The sequence below is a fragment of the Oryzias latipes genome, chromosome 1, assembly GCF_002234675.1.
Source record: "Oryzias latipes chromosome 1, ASM223467v1".
NCBI lineage: Eukaryota > Metazoa > Chordata > Actinopteri > Beloniformes > Adrianichthyidae > Oryzias > Oryzias latipes.
The window spans coordinates 6,565,443-6,583,317 of NC_019859.2; the positions used below are offsets into that span (position 1 = coordinate 6,565,443).

The window sequence follows — 17,875 nt, forward strand, 5'->3', positions numbered from 1 at the left end:
GGTCAGGGTTATGTTTTACCAAATGTTCCAGTTTTGATCAGTTACTTGTGTATCAGAGGGCCTCACATTTGACTTTCAGATACTCATGTATGCAAAGAAATTCATGGTTGACTCAATGGTTGCAAGGTGCTGATGTCCAGAGGGGACAAAACAAGCACGACCCTATCGCCTTCCTCCTCTACACCAACCTGTATGTTCAGAAATCTGTAGTTTGGTTTCATCTAACCAATTGTTTTGTGAGTAAAAAAATCCAGGGAGGTAAAATCAAAGAAAAGAGATGAACATTGCATTTTTGGAGTGACTACACATTTAGTTATAAACATTTTCCCCATATATGTCTGAGTGTAAAGTGCAGGAACATCTCCACATTTATAGATATAATTAAAAAAAAACAGTATAAAAAAGTTTTGTACACAACAAAGAGACATGCTGCAGAAACATTCATGGAATCAGATAAAAGTCTTTTCTAAGTTCTCTCAAAACTTTCTTATCTATAATAAAATACCACAACTTTTTTGTCTCACCTAATTAATGATTTTAGTTACTAAAAAAACAAAAAAAGCCATCTTATATTTCTGAATTGTTGCTAAGACCTTTTTGAAATACAAATATGTCAGCTACAATTGTGTATGCATTTTTTTTGATTGTTGTACACTTTCAGGTTTTCCCCTAACGACACATTGGGCTGGTTTTCATCATCCCACTTGCATTGATTACTACAGTTCTACTCTTGTAAACATACGAGCAGAACAAAAGCAGTAACTGTGGAACACAGGACCTTACATTCATTGTAACCCTGCACAGCAGCTTGTATCATTTTGTATCTTATCAAATATAAAATGTGCTAGATTCTGCTCCCTGATCAATTTTACAAAGAAATTGAGATTTTACCAGAAATACTAAACAAAAGTTTACTTTGGTAGTCAATTTTTTTATGGGTACTTTTTTTTTCTTTTTTCGGGGGGGGGGTTTAATGAAGCACATCCTGTTTTTTTTTTTTTAAAGCTCCAACACAATGTTCACATTATGTTATCCTCTTTTACACACAATCATTGAACAATGGTCAAATAGAAAAATTGAACATTTCTATTTAGAGGATTGGTAAATTAATTTGGGATGTGCATCTCCACAAGTCAGCATGTTTAATGTATACATGTTTAATGTGACTTCCATGGGTCACTTAAGAACATGTCATTCAGTAAAGGTGTTAAACAAAGATCTAAAACTGAAATTGCCTTGCTCAGGAAAATACAAAAAAACAAAAAAAGTTTTTGAAAAAGCGCTTACAAAGGCACAAAGGTCAGAAAATGGATGAAAGGAGTGCTGTGAGGAAATGAACAAGACTACCCAGTTTTTCTTCGTCCTGCTTTCTGGTGCACTTCACATCTCCAGTTGCACTATTTGCATTAAAATTTGCTTGTGAATATTGGGAAATGTAACCAAGCAGAAAAGTCAAATGGATGACAGCGTGATTTGTGAAATATGTATTTTTTTTACTCAGAGACCTTTCAAAATAGGAGCAGAGAACACATTGGATCCACCACTTTATTGGGTATACATAGCTGCTTATTGACATTAATATGAAATAAAAGATCAAACAGAGGCATCTTGATGATTTTAAGATCAACGGTGAAGATGGTAAGTTACTTTATATTTGTGGTTAATGGAAGACCGAAGATATTTTTGCTTTTTCTCTAATTTATCAACATTTATCAACACGTTTTATGCTCTTAGCTAGCTAATGACTGACCTCAAACATGTTCTACATGAAAAAATAATCGTCTTCAACTTTAAAAGAGTATAGAAAGGTTGTCACTCAGATGTCAGTCTTCACCAATGCAGTCATCTTTCTCTGCCATCCAGGTAATCCTTGATAACATTTAGATCATCCTCTGTGCATTAAATGTGTCGTAGATCAAAAGAATTTCAACCTTTTTTTTAACCGTTTCTGAAGTGCTTCAAAGGCCAAGTGCACAAAAAAAGTAGAGGCTTGTGTGTAAAACTGGGTGTGCACAGAAACGGAATATTCTTTTAACATTTATAAAGCTGTGAAGATGCAATTTTTGTCTGTTTGTGTAACATTGCATTGTAAAAAATAAATAATAAAGGCATGTGTTCAATGAATTTCAGAAATCTTAAAAAAAACAACATACATTTAAATTCCTAAATACTGTAGTCATTAACCACATGTGAGAAAAGAAATTCGACTTTTTGTGTGATTGTTGATGTCGAAAAACAGAGGATCCTGCCTGTTCTTTTAGACATGGAAAAAAAGCATCACCATTATTGCAACATACACCAGATCCGACTGCATTCTTCTATTTCATAACGCAGCATCTAGTATACTTTATTTTCCACATATACTTTGCATGATACAAAAATATTAATCACAGTGTATTCTCATAAAAATACTGAAATTGCGATAAGCAGAGGTTGAAAAATAGCATTTAATAAATTATATAGTCAATATCTGACATAAGAATACTGAGACATAATTAATATCCCTCCTCCCCACCCGCCAAGAAATAATTCAAAACAAATTTTTCAACAATAGTTTTTAAAAAGATTTGAGTATTGACTCTTTATTTTAGTCCTTCCTTTCATATGGGGCTTTAGGCTCTTAGTAAAAAAAATCAGTGCATTTTTCACCCTCGAATCCCCAAAATTCCCATATTTGCCTTCCAAAATGTTAAGGTTCCCCCCATGTCCGTCAGGGTCCTTACACTTAGCTGCCATCACAGCTGATGGGAATCCTCTTGACCAGCAGGTGATGGGTGATGAATTCTACTGCTTGAGTCTGTTCTTTAGCATTTGGGTAGCATCACACGAGCCAGAGGTTAGTTTAGCCGCCTCCAGTGGGACGGAACGCAGCGACACACCTCCTCACTGAAAGAGAAATCTCGTTCACATTTTCGCCTTCTGACGTCGCACGGAGGCCTGAGGCAACTGCAATGACAGAGAAGACGTTCATTTAACTTATAGCTTCAAACACAGATCAATGTAGATGACAGTCAAATCGACTTTAATTCCCACTCTGATCATCTTTTGATCAATTTTTAAAATGTTCCCAGTGGTCTTCATCATGATTGTCATTTTTAGCCCAAATAAAAATAGTGTTGTTTTCTACAACAGTTTCTGCGGCAAAGTCAAAGTCAGAGTCAACTTTATTGTCAATTCTTCACATGTGCATCACATACAATGAATCGAAATTCCGTTTCTTACTCTCTCGTGTCTGTTCAGGAGAAGAAAAATAAAAAAGTATACATGTAAAATAAAATAAATTAGTAAAACGAAAGAAAAAATACAATTTACAACATTAGCAATTTGCTATTAAAGTGCGAGTGCACTTAAGGCAGTGTCTCAAGGCAGCGGGGGGGTTCGTTCGTTTAAGGCAGTAGCTAATTAGAAATTCACCTCTGAGTTGTGGGTGGGACTGCTGGCGCAGAAAAAAAACTGGAGCTGTACAGCCGTACCGTTTTTAAGGAGATGTCACCTCAGACGAGGAAGACCTACATGGATCTAGTTGTCTACAACTACTGTAGCACCTACGTCGCTGCTACAAGCCTTTCAAGAGGCATTATTCTATCTGCTCCTGATTCACACTACTGATTTGAATAAAGAATACTCAGAAATGCAATTTTAAGCTTAATTTTCTCTACTTATGTCCTCCATCATCAGGAAAATGCAACAAGAACGTGTTAAAAACACCAAAAATGCAACTTCCATGGGAGTGGGTCTTTAAGGAAATCTGAGCTAAAACTTCACGGTCCTCCATGGCAATGAACAACCAATCTTGTTGAGTCTAGAGCAGATAAAATATTGGCTGAAAAAAATCAAATAAAACTCCTATTTTTGCTCAGGCTCCTCACAAATCAGGATCATCACAAAAACATGCAAGCTTTGTACAGAAAAATGAAAATTAGCAAACAGAATAAAAAATAAAACAATACACAGGCGCATGTGAAAGGGCAACCACTGTTTTGCCAGTTGGAGTTCACATCTTTTATGCTTTTTGTAAGTTTGTACTTCTTGTAAAACACGAACCTTGTTCACTGCACAACTACATTAATAATGACTATTGCTGCCTTTCGTCCACATTGGTCGGAGGGTTAATTTGAACAGGCTGGCAGCTTCATTTATTCAAATTATTTGAATGTCTTCTACATAAAACAAAACATTTCCTTTCACAAGTCGGGAGGCATTTGTTAAATCCAGAAAATCTCATTTGTGTCTTTCAGTCTTGGCCAAGTTCCTATTTCTAAACTATTTTTAGTTTCAATCTAAGAAGTCATGAAGAACACAGTAAAAAACGGCAACTGATTTAACTGTTGTTGTTTTGTCAGTTTTTAAATTAAAAGAGAAAAACACAAAATCATAAGGGCTATGCTCCATTTACTCCACTAAATGCTAAGAGAAGCACCTAGATGACAAGAACAGATTATTGTTTCTGTTCAACAAGAGCTCCAGCAGTAATAAAGCACAGTGGTGCTTCTACCTGCACAGTCTGATGCATGTGGATTTGAGATTTGTTATGGCCACGAGTAAGTTCAACAAAATATTCTGTAATAGCTTTATCTGATTGCACAACAAGAAAATGATGTTTGGCAGGTTTACAAGAAGGCAGTTACATGCAATTATCAAATTTAAAATGATCCATCATTAACTTATTCAAAGTACAGATTGAAATTTGTCTAAAAGGTTTGTTTTGAGTTTTTTCTCCGTGACACACAGTTCAACTTTGCACTGTGAAATTCCTGAAGCAGTTTTTTTTTTTTTTGTCTGGCTGTTTCCTTTCTTATGCTCTTGAGGTTTAGAAACATTTTCTGTTTCAAATTTTCAAAAACATTTAGAATTCTACATCTACATACACGGAGTAATAGACTCCTTTCACTGCGCTGCAGGACAGAGCGCTTTAAGAACTCATTTGTCCCTACAGCTATCAGGCTGTTTAATGAACCTTCCTGATATGAACTGATATTATTTTGTGAACTGTCGTTTTACTTTTGTTTGTTGTGTGTGGTTGTGTTTTTTGCTACCGGACACCTGAATTTCTCCTTTGGGAGATTAATGAAGTTTATATCTATCTATATCTATCTATCTATCTATCTATCTGAAAAAACAAAAACAAAAACTCCAAATACAGCTTTTTTTGCCCTCTTTTTCCCCATGAAGTTTAAAAAAAATAAATACATTTGGAGAACTTTATCCATACATAAAATTGGGCAATTGTAAATGTGTCATTTCAAATCTTAATCTTTACCTTCTTTTCTTATTTTATTTTTAACTGCACATACATATCCGTACATATCCTTAAAAGAAAACTGTAGAAATTGATGGTGGACGTCTGGTGATGAGCACTAGAGCATTCCCAAGTCCACTAACGGTTGAGAAGTGGCTTGTGAGGAATTAAATTAAAATAGTATAGTTTAAGGCCCAGTCCAATTATCTTTTGATCTATAGTATAACTCACAATTTGAATAAAGAAATACTCAGAAATGCAATTTTGAACTTAATTTTCTTGATATACTGTATGTCCTCCATCATTCTAAAAATGCTACAAGAACATGTAAAAAACACCAAAAACATGATTTTCATCTGAGTGACTCTTTAAAAAAGATAAAATGCAAAATTTAAACCAAACATGACAAAGCAAAAACCTGATGCCCAGCATAGCACAAAAGTGAAGACAAGAAGATCTGTAGACGACAAAATGAAAACAAAGCTCTTATACACTGAGAATGATAAACTAACAGAAAGCAGCTGATCTGTATAATGACTGAACCCTGGTGTGGACGTGCTGAAAGCCCAAATCCCCAGAAACTGAACAATTGGAACAAAAACAAAGTGAAGTAAACTAAAATACTAATAAAAAAATTAAAAAAACACACTAAATATTATGTGATTCACTTCATCTTAAAACTTTTTTTATGATTAAAATCTGGTAGATATAGGGTAGTATTTATCATCACTCTATACTATTATAAAATTATTGTAGAAAACAAATGTAATTCTTGATTTTGAAAAAACTTGTTTATTTATCAAATATCTTTTCCAAATCGTAAACTATGCCATTAATGTTTATTTATGCGTTTTAGAATACATTGACTTTTCTTGCCAACAAATCGTGAACATGAAACCGAATTTTGAACTAAGTGGTGACATCTGACACCCGAAGTGCAGACTAACCTGCATACATGATGGTATGAGGTTGAGAACCTGAAGAACATTAAGGTTTTCAGTAGCACCAAAAACTGTGAACTGACAAAGACAAACACTAACAACTTTCATGGATTTTCCAAAGGTTAAAGGCCACAGGATTTAGATTTCAAACCAGGACCAACTGCTGCCCTCAGAACTACCATGTGATTTAAGATGAGAGCCAAACCCATCAGAGCTTTCTTAAAGAAGGGCGCAAAAGTTAACTTTTAACTTTTTTACTGAGTTTTTCACAAAATTAAGAAGGATAGGTCATACCTAGTCAACAGAGTGCAGTTTGGCTTTTTGGTTGAAACTCGTGCACAGGCAGAATAATCATGGAGGGCTAAAGCAGACGTCACTGCTTAATTCACAGCACATGGTATCATGTGGCGGTCGGCAAACATTCAGAGACCTATGAACCCATGATAAAATGCACAAAAGCAGTCCAACTGGACACACGGTGTGTTTTAAACACACAGGATCAGAGTCAAACCCGCTGAAGAGCCAGATCCCGAACATAGCCGTCCTGCTCATAAATCACTTTCAAACAGGGTCACAGGAGGTCAAGATTGGACAGGGTGGATGGATGCATATGCATATGTGTGTATGTTTCCTCCGTTGTTGGTAGAGGAAATGGCTAGGTGACAGCTATGAAAAGTCATTAGCATGCTGAGGTTTTGTGTTACACTCTGGGTCAACCACAGTAAACGCCTTTGAATGCCAACACCGGTATATTCAAAACATGTTTAAAGTTGTGTTTGTTGACAAGTCCAGGGTGATGTAACCATGGAAACATTTAAACATTAGCTGGGTTTTCATAATCACAAGGCTATGCTACGGTCACACACTGCATGTGTCACAGGTTCTTGAACGCACTTTTAGTATGGAGTTTACTCTGGACTGTCTCTAACCCATACGACCACGTGTTCCAACAGTTGGAAGACGCTTGGTGTGAAATGTTAAAGCGGTGCAAATGGCTTTTTCTTTCTCAGCTCTATTCCGATCTATGAAAGACTTGATTTCATATGATTCCAGCCGGGCATAAACTGGGATTATGATTTTCTCCTCCATTCTAATTTTCAAACGGTTGGCACTTCTGTGAATTAAAAAGGTAATTACTCATACGTCGCTACCAAACCCAAGTCTCCAATTGGTCAATATTTAACTGGTTTAACTTTCAACGTGCGTTCAATGTTTTGCACGTATAGCCCAAAAAGCGGACTTAAAAACTTGTGTAGCGACCCGTGAACTCGAGAATATTGAACCCAGAAGCCCAAAACAAAAATAAGCCCGTGTTTATATAGAATTTTCATTGGAAGTGTTCGCTTGGATGCGCATTGCCGAGAACGTAGCATCACAGTAAAATTATGTGCAATTAAACTAGCTAAGAGGAAAACATTTAAGAAGTGAATAACTGGTTTTCGGCTGGTGAATGGTAATCCTATAGTCATGGAAGATTTCCTTGAATGCAACACATTCTTAACATTTCTTATATAGAATTTCGATTTATTGGAATAATTATCCACGCAACTGCATTTTTCACTTTGCAGACCAGCTAGAGAATATATGTAATCCCTTCATATGTCCTTACCTGCATGAGGCTTGGTGAAACCTTCTTCCCTTTAGGAAGCATTTGTTTGGAGACTCGTTACATTCACAGGAGCACTTTGACCTGTTGAGAGGCTGGTGCCTCGGACACGTCTTGCTGCAGGTGCATTGGCAGGTATCCTTGTTGAAGATGTGGCTCGCAGGGCACGACGCCGCCGACAGCACATTGCAAACGCACTGGCAGGTGTTTTTGTCGAAGTGTTTATTTGGACCACAGTCAGGATTTCCACTCTGACACACACACTGACAGCTTTCCAAATCCAGTTCCTTCTCTGGACCGCACACGTCCGATGAGAATATGTCTGAATGATTAAAAGGAAAGACAAAAACTCAGAACACCACATGGAGATGGTCGTTTAAACATCTGCAGACACTTAAACGTTGTACAAAAAAATAAAGACAAAGGTATCAAAATCTTGCATTATTTTTTACATTTGTCTTAGATATGATTCAATTTCAAACAAAAGAAAGAGTTTTATAAAAAATCCAAAACAACACACAATAAATAAATAAAAAAAAAAACAAATGTAACTTTCTGGGCTTGATCATCCTGCAGCTTGAGTGCAGTTAGAGGCCAACTCCAAGACAAGAGCAGCGTCTCCCAAGGAGACAATCTGTACCAGCTTTTGTTCTGCACACTCCAGAACCTCCTCAGTTAGATCATCACCAAGACTGGCAACAGATCATGACCACAAAACTTAGCAACTATCAGGCGTCTGCTGTACATGGATCATCTCAAACTGTGTCAACTAAACATTGCCTCAGAGATCCACACCACCAAGATCTACAGCAAAGATACTGGAATGTCATTCGGAATGGACAGGTGTGCCCAGAAAGTAACAATGACAGGGCATTAAGGGAACCATGAGAATAGCAGTACCAGATGTTAATACTTAACATCAGAAATATAATATCACACAATGCTGCTGCACAGATGTATTTCTATGATCTTTACTATAGAGATTTACTCATATTAATATCAGCCCACTGGCACTATTATAACATCAGAAAAATTGACTTGATGAAAGATTGGGGTCCTGACAACTCAGCTTTATGACTTCAACACAAGCATTTGGTTGCGCAAGATTAGATTTTGTTGTAAAGTGCAATTTGGTAGAGGTGTGGTTGTTTAGAGAAAAGTCAAGTATGAAAACAGACTAAACACAGACTGACATTTTTTAATCAATTACCTAAATCATGCCACAAAAAAAAAAAATGAAACACAAAAATCTGACAGAATTTGAGCATGATGGAACCAAACTCAACAATCAAACAAATGGTGACAAATGAATTTTGACAAACTTTATAGACCCAGACAGTAATTAGTTAACCTGCAACAGCTGATCCCATTTACCTTAAGGAGTAAACATGGATTCAATAAAAAGCAAAGACAGAGAATTCATCCAACATCCCAGCATGAAATAAAGAGAAAAGATTAGCAAATATCACATTTTAAAAGGAAAAAAAAGAGAAACCAGAACAACTAAAATGAGGATCATCAGAAGATTTTCCCTTCTGTCTCTTTGTCAGAAGAAGATGGCTTCTTTGACAAGAAGTAAATAAAATCTCAAACTATTGGACTTTGTTGAAATTCTACACCTAAATAAAGAGAAAGCACTTGTCAACTCTGACAAACTATGAACTTAAACATTCCTGGACCATACCAGGACGTTCTTGTTTCCCTCTGGGAAAACACAGATGGTTTTCTTTCTTTAATGGTGGATCATCTTTTAGCAGAAAAACAAGAAAAAAACCAGGAGAGAAAAAAATTGGGAAAAACAAAGGCTGGAGTGTGTGTTTGTGTTTTACTAAAGATCAACAACACATAACAATAAAACTCTGCTTACCTCTGATAACAGGCAAACTGGCTCTGTTCTTCAAGTGCTCTTAGGACTTAAACAACTTAAATCAATGCAACGGGTTTCAGTGGAACTTCATTTCCTCACATGGATCGCTGCTCTCACGCTTTGAACAACAATGTAGAGCCTGTAAAACGTCTCGGCTGACAACACAGCCTTCAGCACAACAAAACGAATGCTTGAACTCTGCAAATGTTTCCTTTGGCCCAGAGATTTGTCATTTCAGCCCTTTCGTGACATCTTTAAAACAGTCTATGTGGGGATTAACATGCTTGAGTACTATTTGGATCTTCTTCTTCTTTCTCTTTCGGCTTTTCCCATCAGGGGTCGCCACAGCGAATCATCCTTTTCCACCTCACTCTATCATGAACATCTTCTACCCTAACGTTAGCCAACTTCATGTCCTCTGTTAAGACATCCATGTATCTCCTCTTTGGCCGTCCTCTTGCCCTCCGGCCAGGCAGCTCCATCTCCAACATCCTTCTACCAATATATCCACTATCCCTCCTCTGAACATGTCCAAACCATCTCAGTCTGGCTTCTCTGAACATCCATCTATTTGTGTTGAGAACATGCAGGATTTCTTTACTCTAAAAAATGTAGTAGTCATGGTCAGAGGCAGCTTTATTTGCTGCAGATATTGTCCTTTCGGATATCCGAAAGATATAGATATATGTTCTGCTGGTTTCCTTTAAAAAGTGTGATTTGCCCAAAAAAAAAAGCTACAAGGGCAGGGTCAATTGGAAAACAAGCAGGCTCTTGAGGTCTGGAGTTTAACCTTTAATGAAGAGGCAAAGCCTTCTGCATGGCAGCTCTAACCTCGGCATCCTTTCATATCCACTTAGCCAACTTTGAACACATTCTAAACAATAAGGATTTATCTGTGTTGGGATGCCGAAGGATGGTGAAATCTCAGAAATAAACACAAATCTTGTTTGTAACACTCAAGTAAAACTACACCTGACAACTCCAACTGCTACACCCTGCTGCCTCCTACCCCCCCCCCCCCCCCCCCCCCCCCCCCTCTACTCCACTCTCTCAATTGCCCTTCTGGTTCTCAAAGATGTACTTTTTTTTATGCAAACAACCTTTATTCCCCACCTTTCTAGAAAAAGTGTCTACTTTTTGAATGTTTCCTCCAAGAGGCAAAAATAAATCAGAATGATAAAGTAATCCTTGAACTAAGATGCAAAAAACGAAATAATTTTTTATTTTTTATTTTGCGTATAATTAAAATTACACACCTTTGTCCCTTCTATTAGCGTACAATTATATTCAGAGTTACAGAGCTTGTGTATAAATGTCCTATTATTGGTTTTATTACATAAGAATTACCAAAATAGTAGAAAAAACATCAAAACAACTCACATTTTTTAATCTGGTTTTAATAGAACCTCTTGCATTCTTGGAAGAATATATAGTTCATGTCCTGTTGGACATTTCTTTTGTGGAATTATTTGTTATTTGTGGAATCTGCTCTTCTGAGGTCATACATCTGATTTTCTTTTGTTTACGCTGAGTCTACACTGAGTGTTATCATCATCAAACACAGAGAGGATGTTACAAACTCAGGCAGACCACAACAGTGTGTCCAACATTCTTCAGTCCCAAATGGCTTAAAACTTGAAAAGCGATTACTGCAGTATCATTCCGGCACATTCACTTTTGAGTTCCAAACATGTTTTTAAATTGAATTACATAAAAACATGAATAGCATTTCTAGAAGACACTGAAGAAATGAGAAGCAGATTGTGTACATGTTTTAGTGCAGCCAGGGGGGCCTCTTTCAGGAACGCCTCCTGAATCTGCTCTCATGTGTTTCTTGCACAAAATGATTGTGGTTGCCACAGAAACAAATCTGGTGCTTTGAAAAAACATTCTATGAGTTTGTATACATTTGTATTTTTTATATTCTGAAATTGTGGGATTAGTGATACAAACTTATTACATTTATGAGCACTTCCTGGTGTAAAACAAACCGGATGTTTTCACAGATTTGGCTTTTCTCTTTTTTATAGAAAATCAAATCATCTTTCAAATTTAGCCAAAAGATTAGTCATACCAACTTCCTTGTCATGTGTGGTTGATCTGGTTGATGAAAAGGTGTGATTTCTTTGTCCCCGCAAGTACTTATCGAAACTTTTTAAAAACTGTTTAATTGACCACCCATTCTTCCAGAAACCTTTTGTCCTTCTATTTAGTTTGCCCTGACTCTTGGGAGTTTCTAAATGGGTGTTGACTTTTTCATTTTTAAAGTTTGTTCTGGCTACTTAGCTCCTGGGAACCTAGAATTTAAGAAACTGCCATGCATAATCTATGCCACAGATGTATTAGAAATACAAGAATCTCTGAACATAGTGCCTCCGTACAGCTGTCAATCTTTTCAACTTTGCAGGGGCTACTATCAGATCTTTCTGGATGCCAAGATGTCAAGAAGTAAACACAGTTCCTTCACTTACAAACAAAGCTTTACATTTAAAAATAAAGTCCTGCTATGAAGGCCACCATGAAACATCTTAGACCTTTTTTTGTGAAGAAATCAGGACAAATTCACATCTGGTTAAAATCAGAAGACTGTTTGCTTATCTGCAGCTGGAAAAGTTTTTCTTTTTAATTGTTAGCTTGTTTTTTTTTCACTTCTACAGAGATGAAAAAGAGATGTAAATGTGTAAATACTCACCATGATTTGGCTGCGAGGGCCTTGAAGGAGGCAACAGTGGGGGGGCCGAGTTGTGTGGAGAGCTGGCAGCCATGCTGACACACCGACACTGCCTGGAACTCCAGGATTGACCAAGAGGGCATGTCCTGTTAACAAGCTGACACCTTCACAGGAAAGGTTACAAATTAGATTTGTTTGCTAACACACGCACACACATACTTTAAGGGACCTGAATTTCAAAATGGCAAGTCTGCATCTAAATACTTTTTAAATAAATTAAGACAAAAGTCTCCACACTCATTTCATGCATAAATGTGAACTTCTAATTTATCAGGTGAGGTTTTCAAGCAGATACTTACTGAAAGGCCTGCTCGAAAAGTGAAAACTATGACTTTATTGATCTAAACATTTTAAAATCATGTGTTGTTGTGTAAAAATAATGAAACATAACACAGTATTTTAAGATAAAAAATTTCTAGTAATTTAGTGTGACTACAAGTGGCCAATTTCCCAAAATATGTCTGATTTTCTAAAGCATTCTATAACTCATTTCTTACATAGGTCTTTATACTTCAGGTGTTTTTTTTTCCCCCTGATCTTTGAGAACTAATAAGAAATGACCTACTCCAATTTAAAAAAAAAGCTTGAAGAATATTAACCCCAACATTGACCGTATGCATTGCCAGTTTAGTAGCAGAGACTAATATTGTGATAAAGATTTTTTAAATAAAGCAAACAGAGAAGTGATTTCCACTTTGGAATTTTTTGGGTAAAAAAAAAAAGATTTTAAAGAAACCAATAAAGACAAAATAAGATTATTAGAAATGACTTTGCAGTTCTGTTTTCCATGCATCAGTAAAAAAAAATAGACATCAGACTTTGTCCATTGCTGGTTGTTGATCAACTGCCACACAGTAAGATGAGTAACTTCCAGCTTTGTGCAGTTCATGTGAAGACGGGGCTTTTTGTTTGCCACAAAATCACTGTCAATGCAGCTCACACACTCCCTGAAGATACAGAACAGGTGCAGTCCTAATGTGCAGCAGGTGGAAGCACAACTCATTTTTATAGATGCTGCCAAACACAAATAAAAAAGGTCAAGATGAATGTTAGGTCTGTGGAAGCAAGTATTTTGGGTTCTGTTTGTACTGAGCATGTGCTGGTTTGTTTCTGCTCAGAGATGAACTGTTATGACGCGCAAAAAGATCTATCCAGCAATGTTCTTCAGCCACAGATCCAGGGATTGATTGTGGAAAATAACAGCTAGGTTTTCTGTATACCATTTTTCAAAAGACGTTTATATGACAGCTTACAAAGATTAAGCTGAGGGTTGCATTTTCATCTGTCATTGAAAATTTGTAAAGAGCTTTTCCAAGAGCCTCAAAAGGTTTGTAGAGCTTCTTTGTTTTCCTGACCGATCGCTCTGAAGTCACAGAACTTTTTAACATTTGAAAAACAACAACACAATCTTCTCCTACAATAGCCACAGAGTAATTTAGATGTTTTAAATTACACTATTTAAGGGTTTGTCTCCATGAGTCAGAAAGTTTTAAAAAAGTGAGGCACCCTTGTGAAATTATTTAGAGAAAAAAATGAGAATCAGAGGACACAGTAAAAGACCTCCTAGTGATATCAAGTTTAGGACCATCCAGTGGCCTGGATTTTAATGCAATTTGAACACCTGATCACTACTTTCTTTTTCTTTTATATGCCATATTTAACGTTACCCATTTGCTGAAATAAATAAATTAACAACTATAAATCTTTTAGGATTATGATCTATTGTTTTCTGATGATTAATGAAAAATCAATTTACATTCATTGTTTTCAAATGACAAATTGTACAAATGCAATGCATTGTTGTTTATATTCACCAATCTAGTGAGCCTTCATGCATACTTTTCACAGAGTTTTTGCAGAGGCTTTTTGGAAATTTCCAGCACTTTGGATTGCAGAATTTTAGATTTGAACCCCCCACAAAATGGCAAATTATTTTTCTGATTTTATGTCATTCATTTCTTATCACATCCCAATCTAGCCACAGGGGTTGCAAGCCAGTTGCCTCTGTGCCGGTCCCAAGCCCGGATAAATAGAGAGGGTTGCGGCAGGAAGGGCATCCGGCGTAAAAATTGCCAAAATAACCATGCGAATCATCCACAACACTTTAGACATACCGGATCGGTCGAGGCCCGGGTTAACAACGACCGCCACCGATGCTGTTAACCTACAGGGTGTCGGTGGAAATTTGACTACTGTTGGTCGAAGAAAGAGGGGAGGCAGAAGGGTCCGTGGCCAGAGAGAGAAGGGAAAAGGCAGGAACATAGGTTTGAGAATAGGGACTCTTAACGTTGGCACAATGACAGGGAAAGGCAGAGAGCTGGCAGACATGATGGAGAGAAGGAAGGTAGATGTACTGTGTGTGCAGGAGACAAGGTGGAAGGGCAGCAAGGCACGTAGTATTGGAGGAGGATACAAACTGTTCTATCATGGTGTTGATAGGAAGAGAAACGGGGTAGGTGTGATTCTGAAGGGGGAGTTTGTAAACAGCGTTCTAGAGGTGAAAAGAGTCTCAGACAGGATGATGAGCCTAAAGTTAGAAATCGAAGGGGTGATGGTGAATGTAGTCAGTGGGTATGCACCACAGGTTGGCTGTGAGTTAGAAGTGAAGGAGAGATTCTGGAGTGAGTTGGATAAGGTCATAGAGAGTTTTCCCAGAGGAGAGAGAGTTGTTATTGGAGCAGACTTTAATGGGCATGTTGGTGAGGGCAATAGAGGTGATGAGGAGGTGATGGGCAGGTTTGGTGTGAAGGAAAGGAATCTGGAGGGACAGATGGTGGTGGACTTTGTGAAGAGGATGGAAATGGCTGTAGTCAACACTTACTTCCAGAAGAGAGAGGAACATAGAGTGACATACAGAAGTGGAGGTAGGAGTACTCAGGTGGACTACATCCTATGTAGACGAGGTCATTTGAGAGAGGTTAATGACTGCAAAGTGGTGGTAGGAGAGAGTGTAGCCAGACAGCACCGCATGGTGGTGTGTAAGATGACTCTGGAGGTCAGGAAGAAGAAGAGAGGTAAAACAGAAAAGAAGACCAAGTGGTGGAAGCTACAGAATGAAGAAACTTGTGAGGAATTTAGGCAGAAGTTGAGACAGGTCCTGGGTGGTCAGGATGAGCTTCCAGAGGACTGGGAAACTACAGCAGAAATTATCAGGGAAACAGGTAGGAAGGTGCTAGGTGTGTCATCTGGAAAGAGGAAAGACGGTAAAGACACTTGGTGGTGGAATGAGGAAGTACAGGAATGCGTCCAGAGGAAGAGGTTGGCTAAAAGGAAGTGGGATGTAGAAAGGACTGAGGAAGGTAGACAGGAGTACAAGGAAGCGCAGCGTAGAGTGAAGAGAGAGGTGGCAAAGGCCAAACAGAAAGCTTACGATGAGCTATATGACAGGTTAGACACAAAGGAAGGAGAAAAGGACTTGTACAGGCTAGCCAGACAGAGAGACAGAGATGGGAAGGACGTGCAACAGATAAGGGTGATTAAGGACAGAGATGGAAAGGTGCTAACAACCCAGGAGAGTGTACAGAAAAGATGGAAGGAGTATTTTGAGGAGCTGATGAACGTGGAAAATGACAGGGAAAGAAGGGAGGAAGATGTGGTCGTTGTGGAGCAGGAAGTAGCAGAGATTGGAAAGGATGAGGTTAGGAAGGCTCTGAAAAGGATGAAGAGCGGAAAGGCCGTTGATCCTGATGACGTACCTGTGGAGGTATGGAAGTGCCTAGGAGAGACAGCAGTGGAATTTCTAACGAGGTTGTTCAATAGGATTGTAGAGAGTGAGAAGATGCCTGAGGAATGGAGGAGAAGCGTTCTGGTTCCGATCTTTAAGAACAAGGGTGACACGCAGAACTGCAGCAACTATAGAGGAATAAAGTTGATGAGCCACACAATGAAGCTGTGGGAAAGAGTAGTGGAAGCCAGGCTTAGGAAGAAGGTGGAGATTTGTGAGCAGCAGTATGGTTTCATACCCCGTGAGAGCACCACTGATGCCATTTTTGCTTTGAGAATGTTGATGGAAAAGTACAGAGATGGTCAGAAGGAGCTGCATTGTGTGTTCGTAGATTTAGAGAAGGCGTATGACAGGGTGCCGAGGGAGGAGCTGTGGTACTGTATGAGGTCGTCTGGAGTGGCAGAGAAGTATGTCAGAGTAGTTCAGGACATGTATGAGAGAAGTATGACGGTGGTGAAATGTGCTGTAGGTCAGACAGAGGAGTTCAAGGTGGAGGTGGGACTACACCAAGGATCAGCTTTGAGTCCTTTTTTGTTTGCTATGCTGATGGACAGGCTGACAGACGAGGTAAGACAGGAATCTCCCTGGACAATGATGTTTGCGGATGACATTGTAATTTGCAGTGAGAGTAGAGAGCAGGTGGAGGAACACCTAGAGAGGTGGAGGTTTGCTCTGGAAAGAAGAGGCATGAAGGTCAGTCGTAGTAAGACAGAATACATGTGTCTGAACGAGAGGGATCAAGGTAGAAGTGTTAGGTTACAGGGGGCTGAGGTGAAGAAGGTGCAGGAGTTTAAGTACTTGGGGTCAACAGTTCAGTGTGATGGGGAGTGTGGAAAAGAGGTGAAGAGGCGAGTGCAGGCAGGTTGGAGCGGGTGGAGGAAAGTGTCAGGAGTGTTGTGTGACAGAAGAGTGTCAGCAAGACTCAAAGGAAATGTGTACAAGACAGTGGTGAGACCAGCTCTGCTCTATGGGTTAGAGACGGTAGCAGTGAGACAGAGACAAGAGGCTGAGATGGAGGTAGCGGAGATGAAGATGTTGAGGTTCTCCTTAGGAGTGACCAGGTTAGACAGGATAAGGAACGAGTACATCAGAGGGACGGCTCATGTTGCATGTGTTAGCGACAAAGTCAGAGAAGCCAGACTGAGATGGTTTGGACATGTTCAGAGGAGGGATAGTGGATATATTGGTAGAAGGATGTTGGAGATGGAGCTGCCTGGCAGGAGGGCAAGAGGACGGCCAAAGAGGAGATACATGGATGTCTTAACAGAGGACATGAAGTTGGCTAATGTTAGGGTAGAAGATGTCCATGATAGAGTGAGGTGGAAAAGGATGATTCGCTGTGGCGACCCCTGATGGGAAAAGCCGAAAGAGAAAGAAGATTTCTTATCACATCCCAATGAGATACAACCCTGAGCAAAAACAGTTTAAGTTGGCATGGAGTTACTGTTGTTACAAAAATAAAGGACATTAACAAGAAAGTTTATCAAATATTTCCAAGCATTTCATGGATGCTCTCAGTTTCTATGTGTCAGTCATAAGTAGGGGTGGGCGATACTGCGAGTTTGGGTATCAATCAGATACCAAGTCATTACAGGGCTGGTATCGCTGATATTGATACCTATATCAATACTTTTTTCTTTAAATTTTCTATTATAGAAAAATTTGGGTAAACACATTTTTTGTTAATTAAGTAAAAAACAAGGACAGAGATTTTTGGCAAAAGAAAAGAAAAAGTTCATTAACTATTTACTACAATTTGAACTAAAC

General features: G+C 38.4%; 1 protein-coding gene across 2 annotated transcripts in view; it reads right to left on the minus strand.

Annotated features, from left to right (window-relative positions):
• Nucleotides 1–988: 988 nt before the first annotated feature.
• The window catches only part of vegfc (vascular endothelial growth factor C), an 80,309-nt gene continuing 63,422 nt past the window's right edge, over nucleotides 989–17,875 (minus strand). The window contains exons 5-7 of one of the 2 annotated variants that reach the window (XM_023958746.1): nucleotides 12,346–12,488; nucleotides 7,790–8,108; nucleotides 989–2,946 (exon numbers count right to left, since the gene is read on the minus strand). In XM_023958746.1, coding sequence (XP_023814514.1) covers nucleotides 2,838–2,946; nucleotides 7,790–8,108; nucleotides 12,346–12,488 — 571 coding nt within the window. In that variant the 3' untranslated portion in view covers nucleotides 989–2,837. Of the gene's footprint in view, nucleotides 2,947–7,789; nucleotides 8,116–12,345; nucleotides 12,489–17,875 lie in introns of both variants that reach the window. The other variant, NM_001278873.1, reaches the window with a different exon arrangement.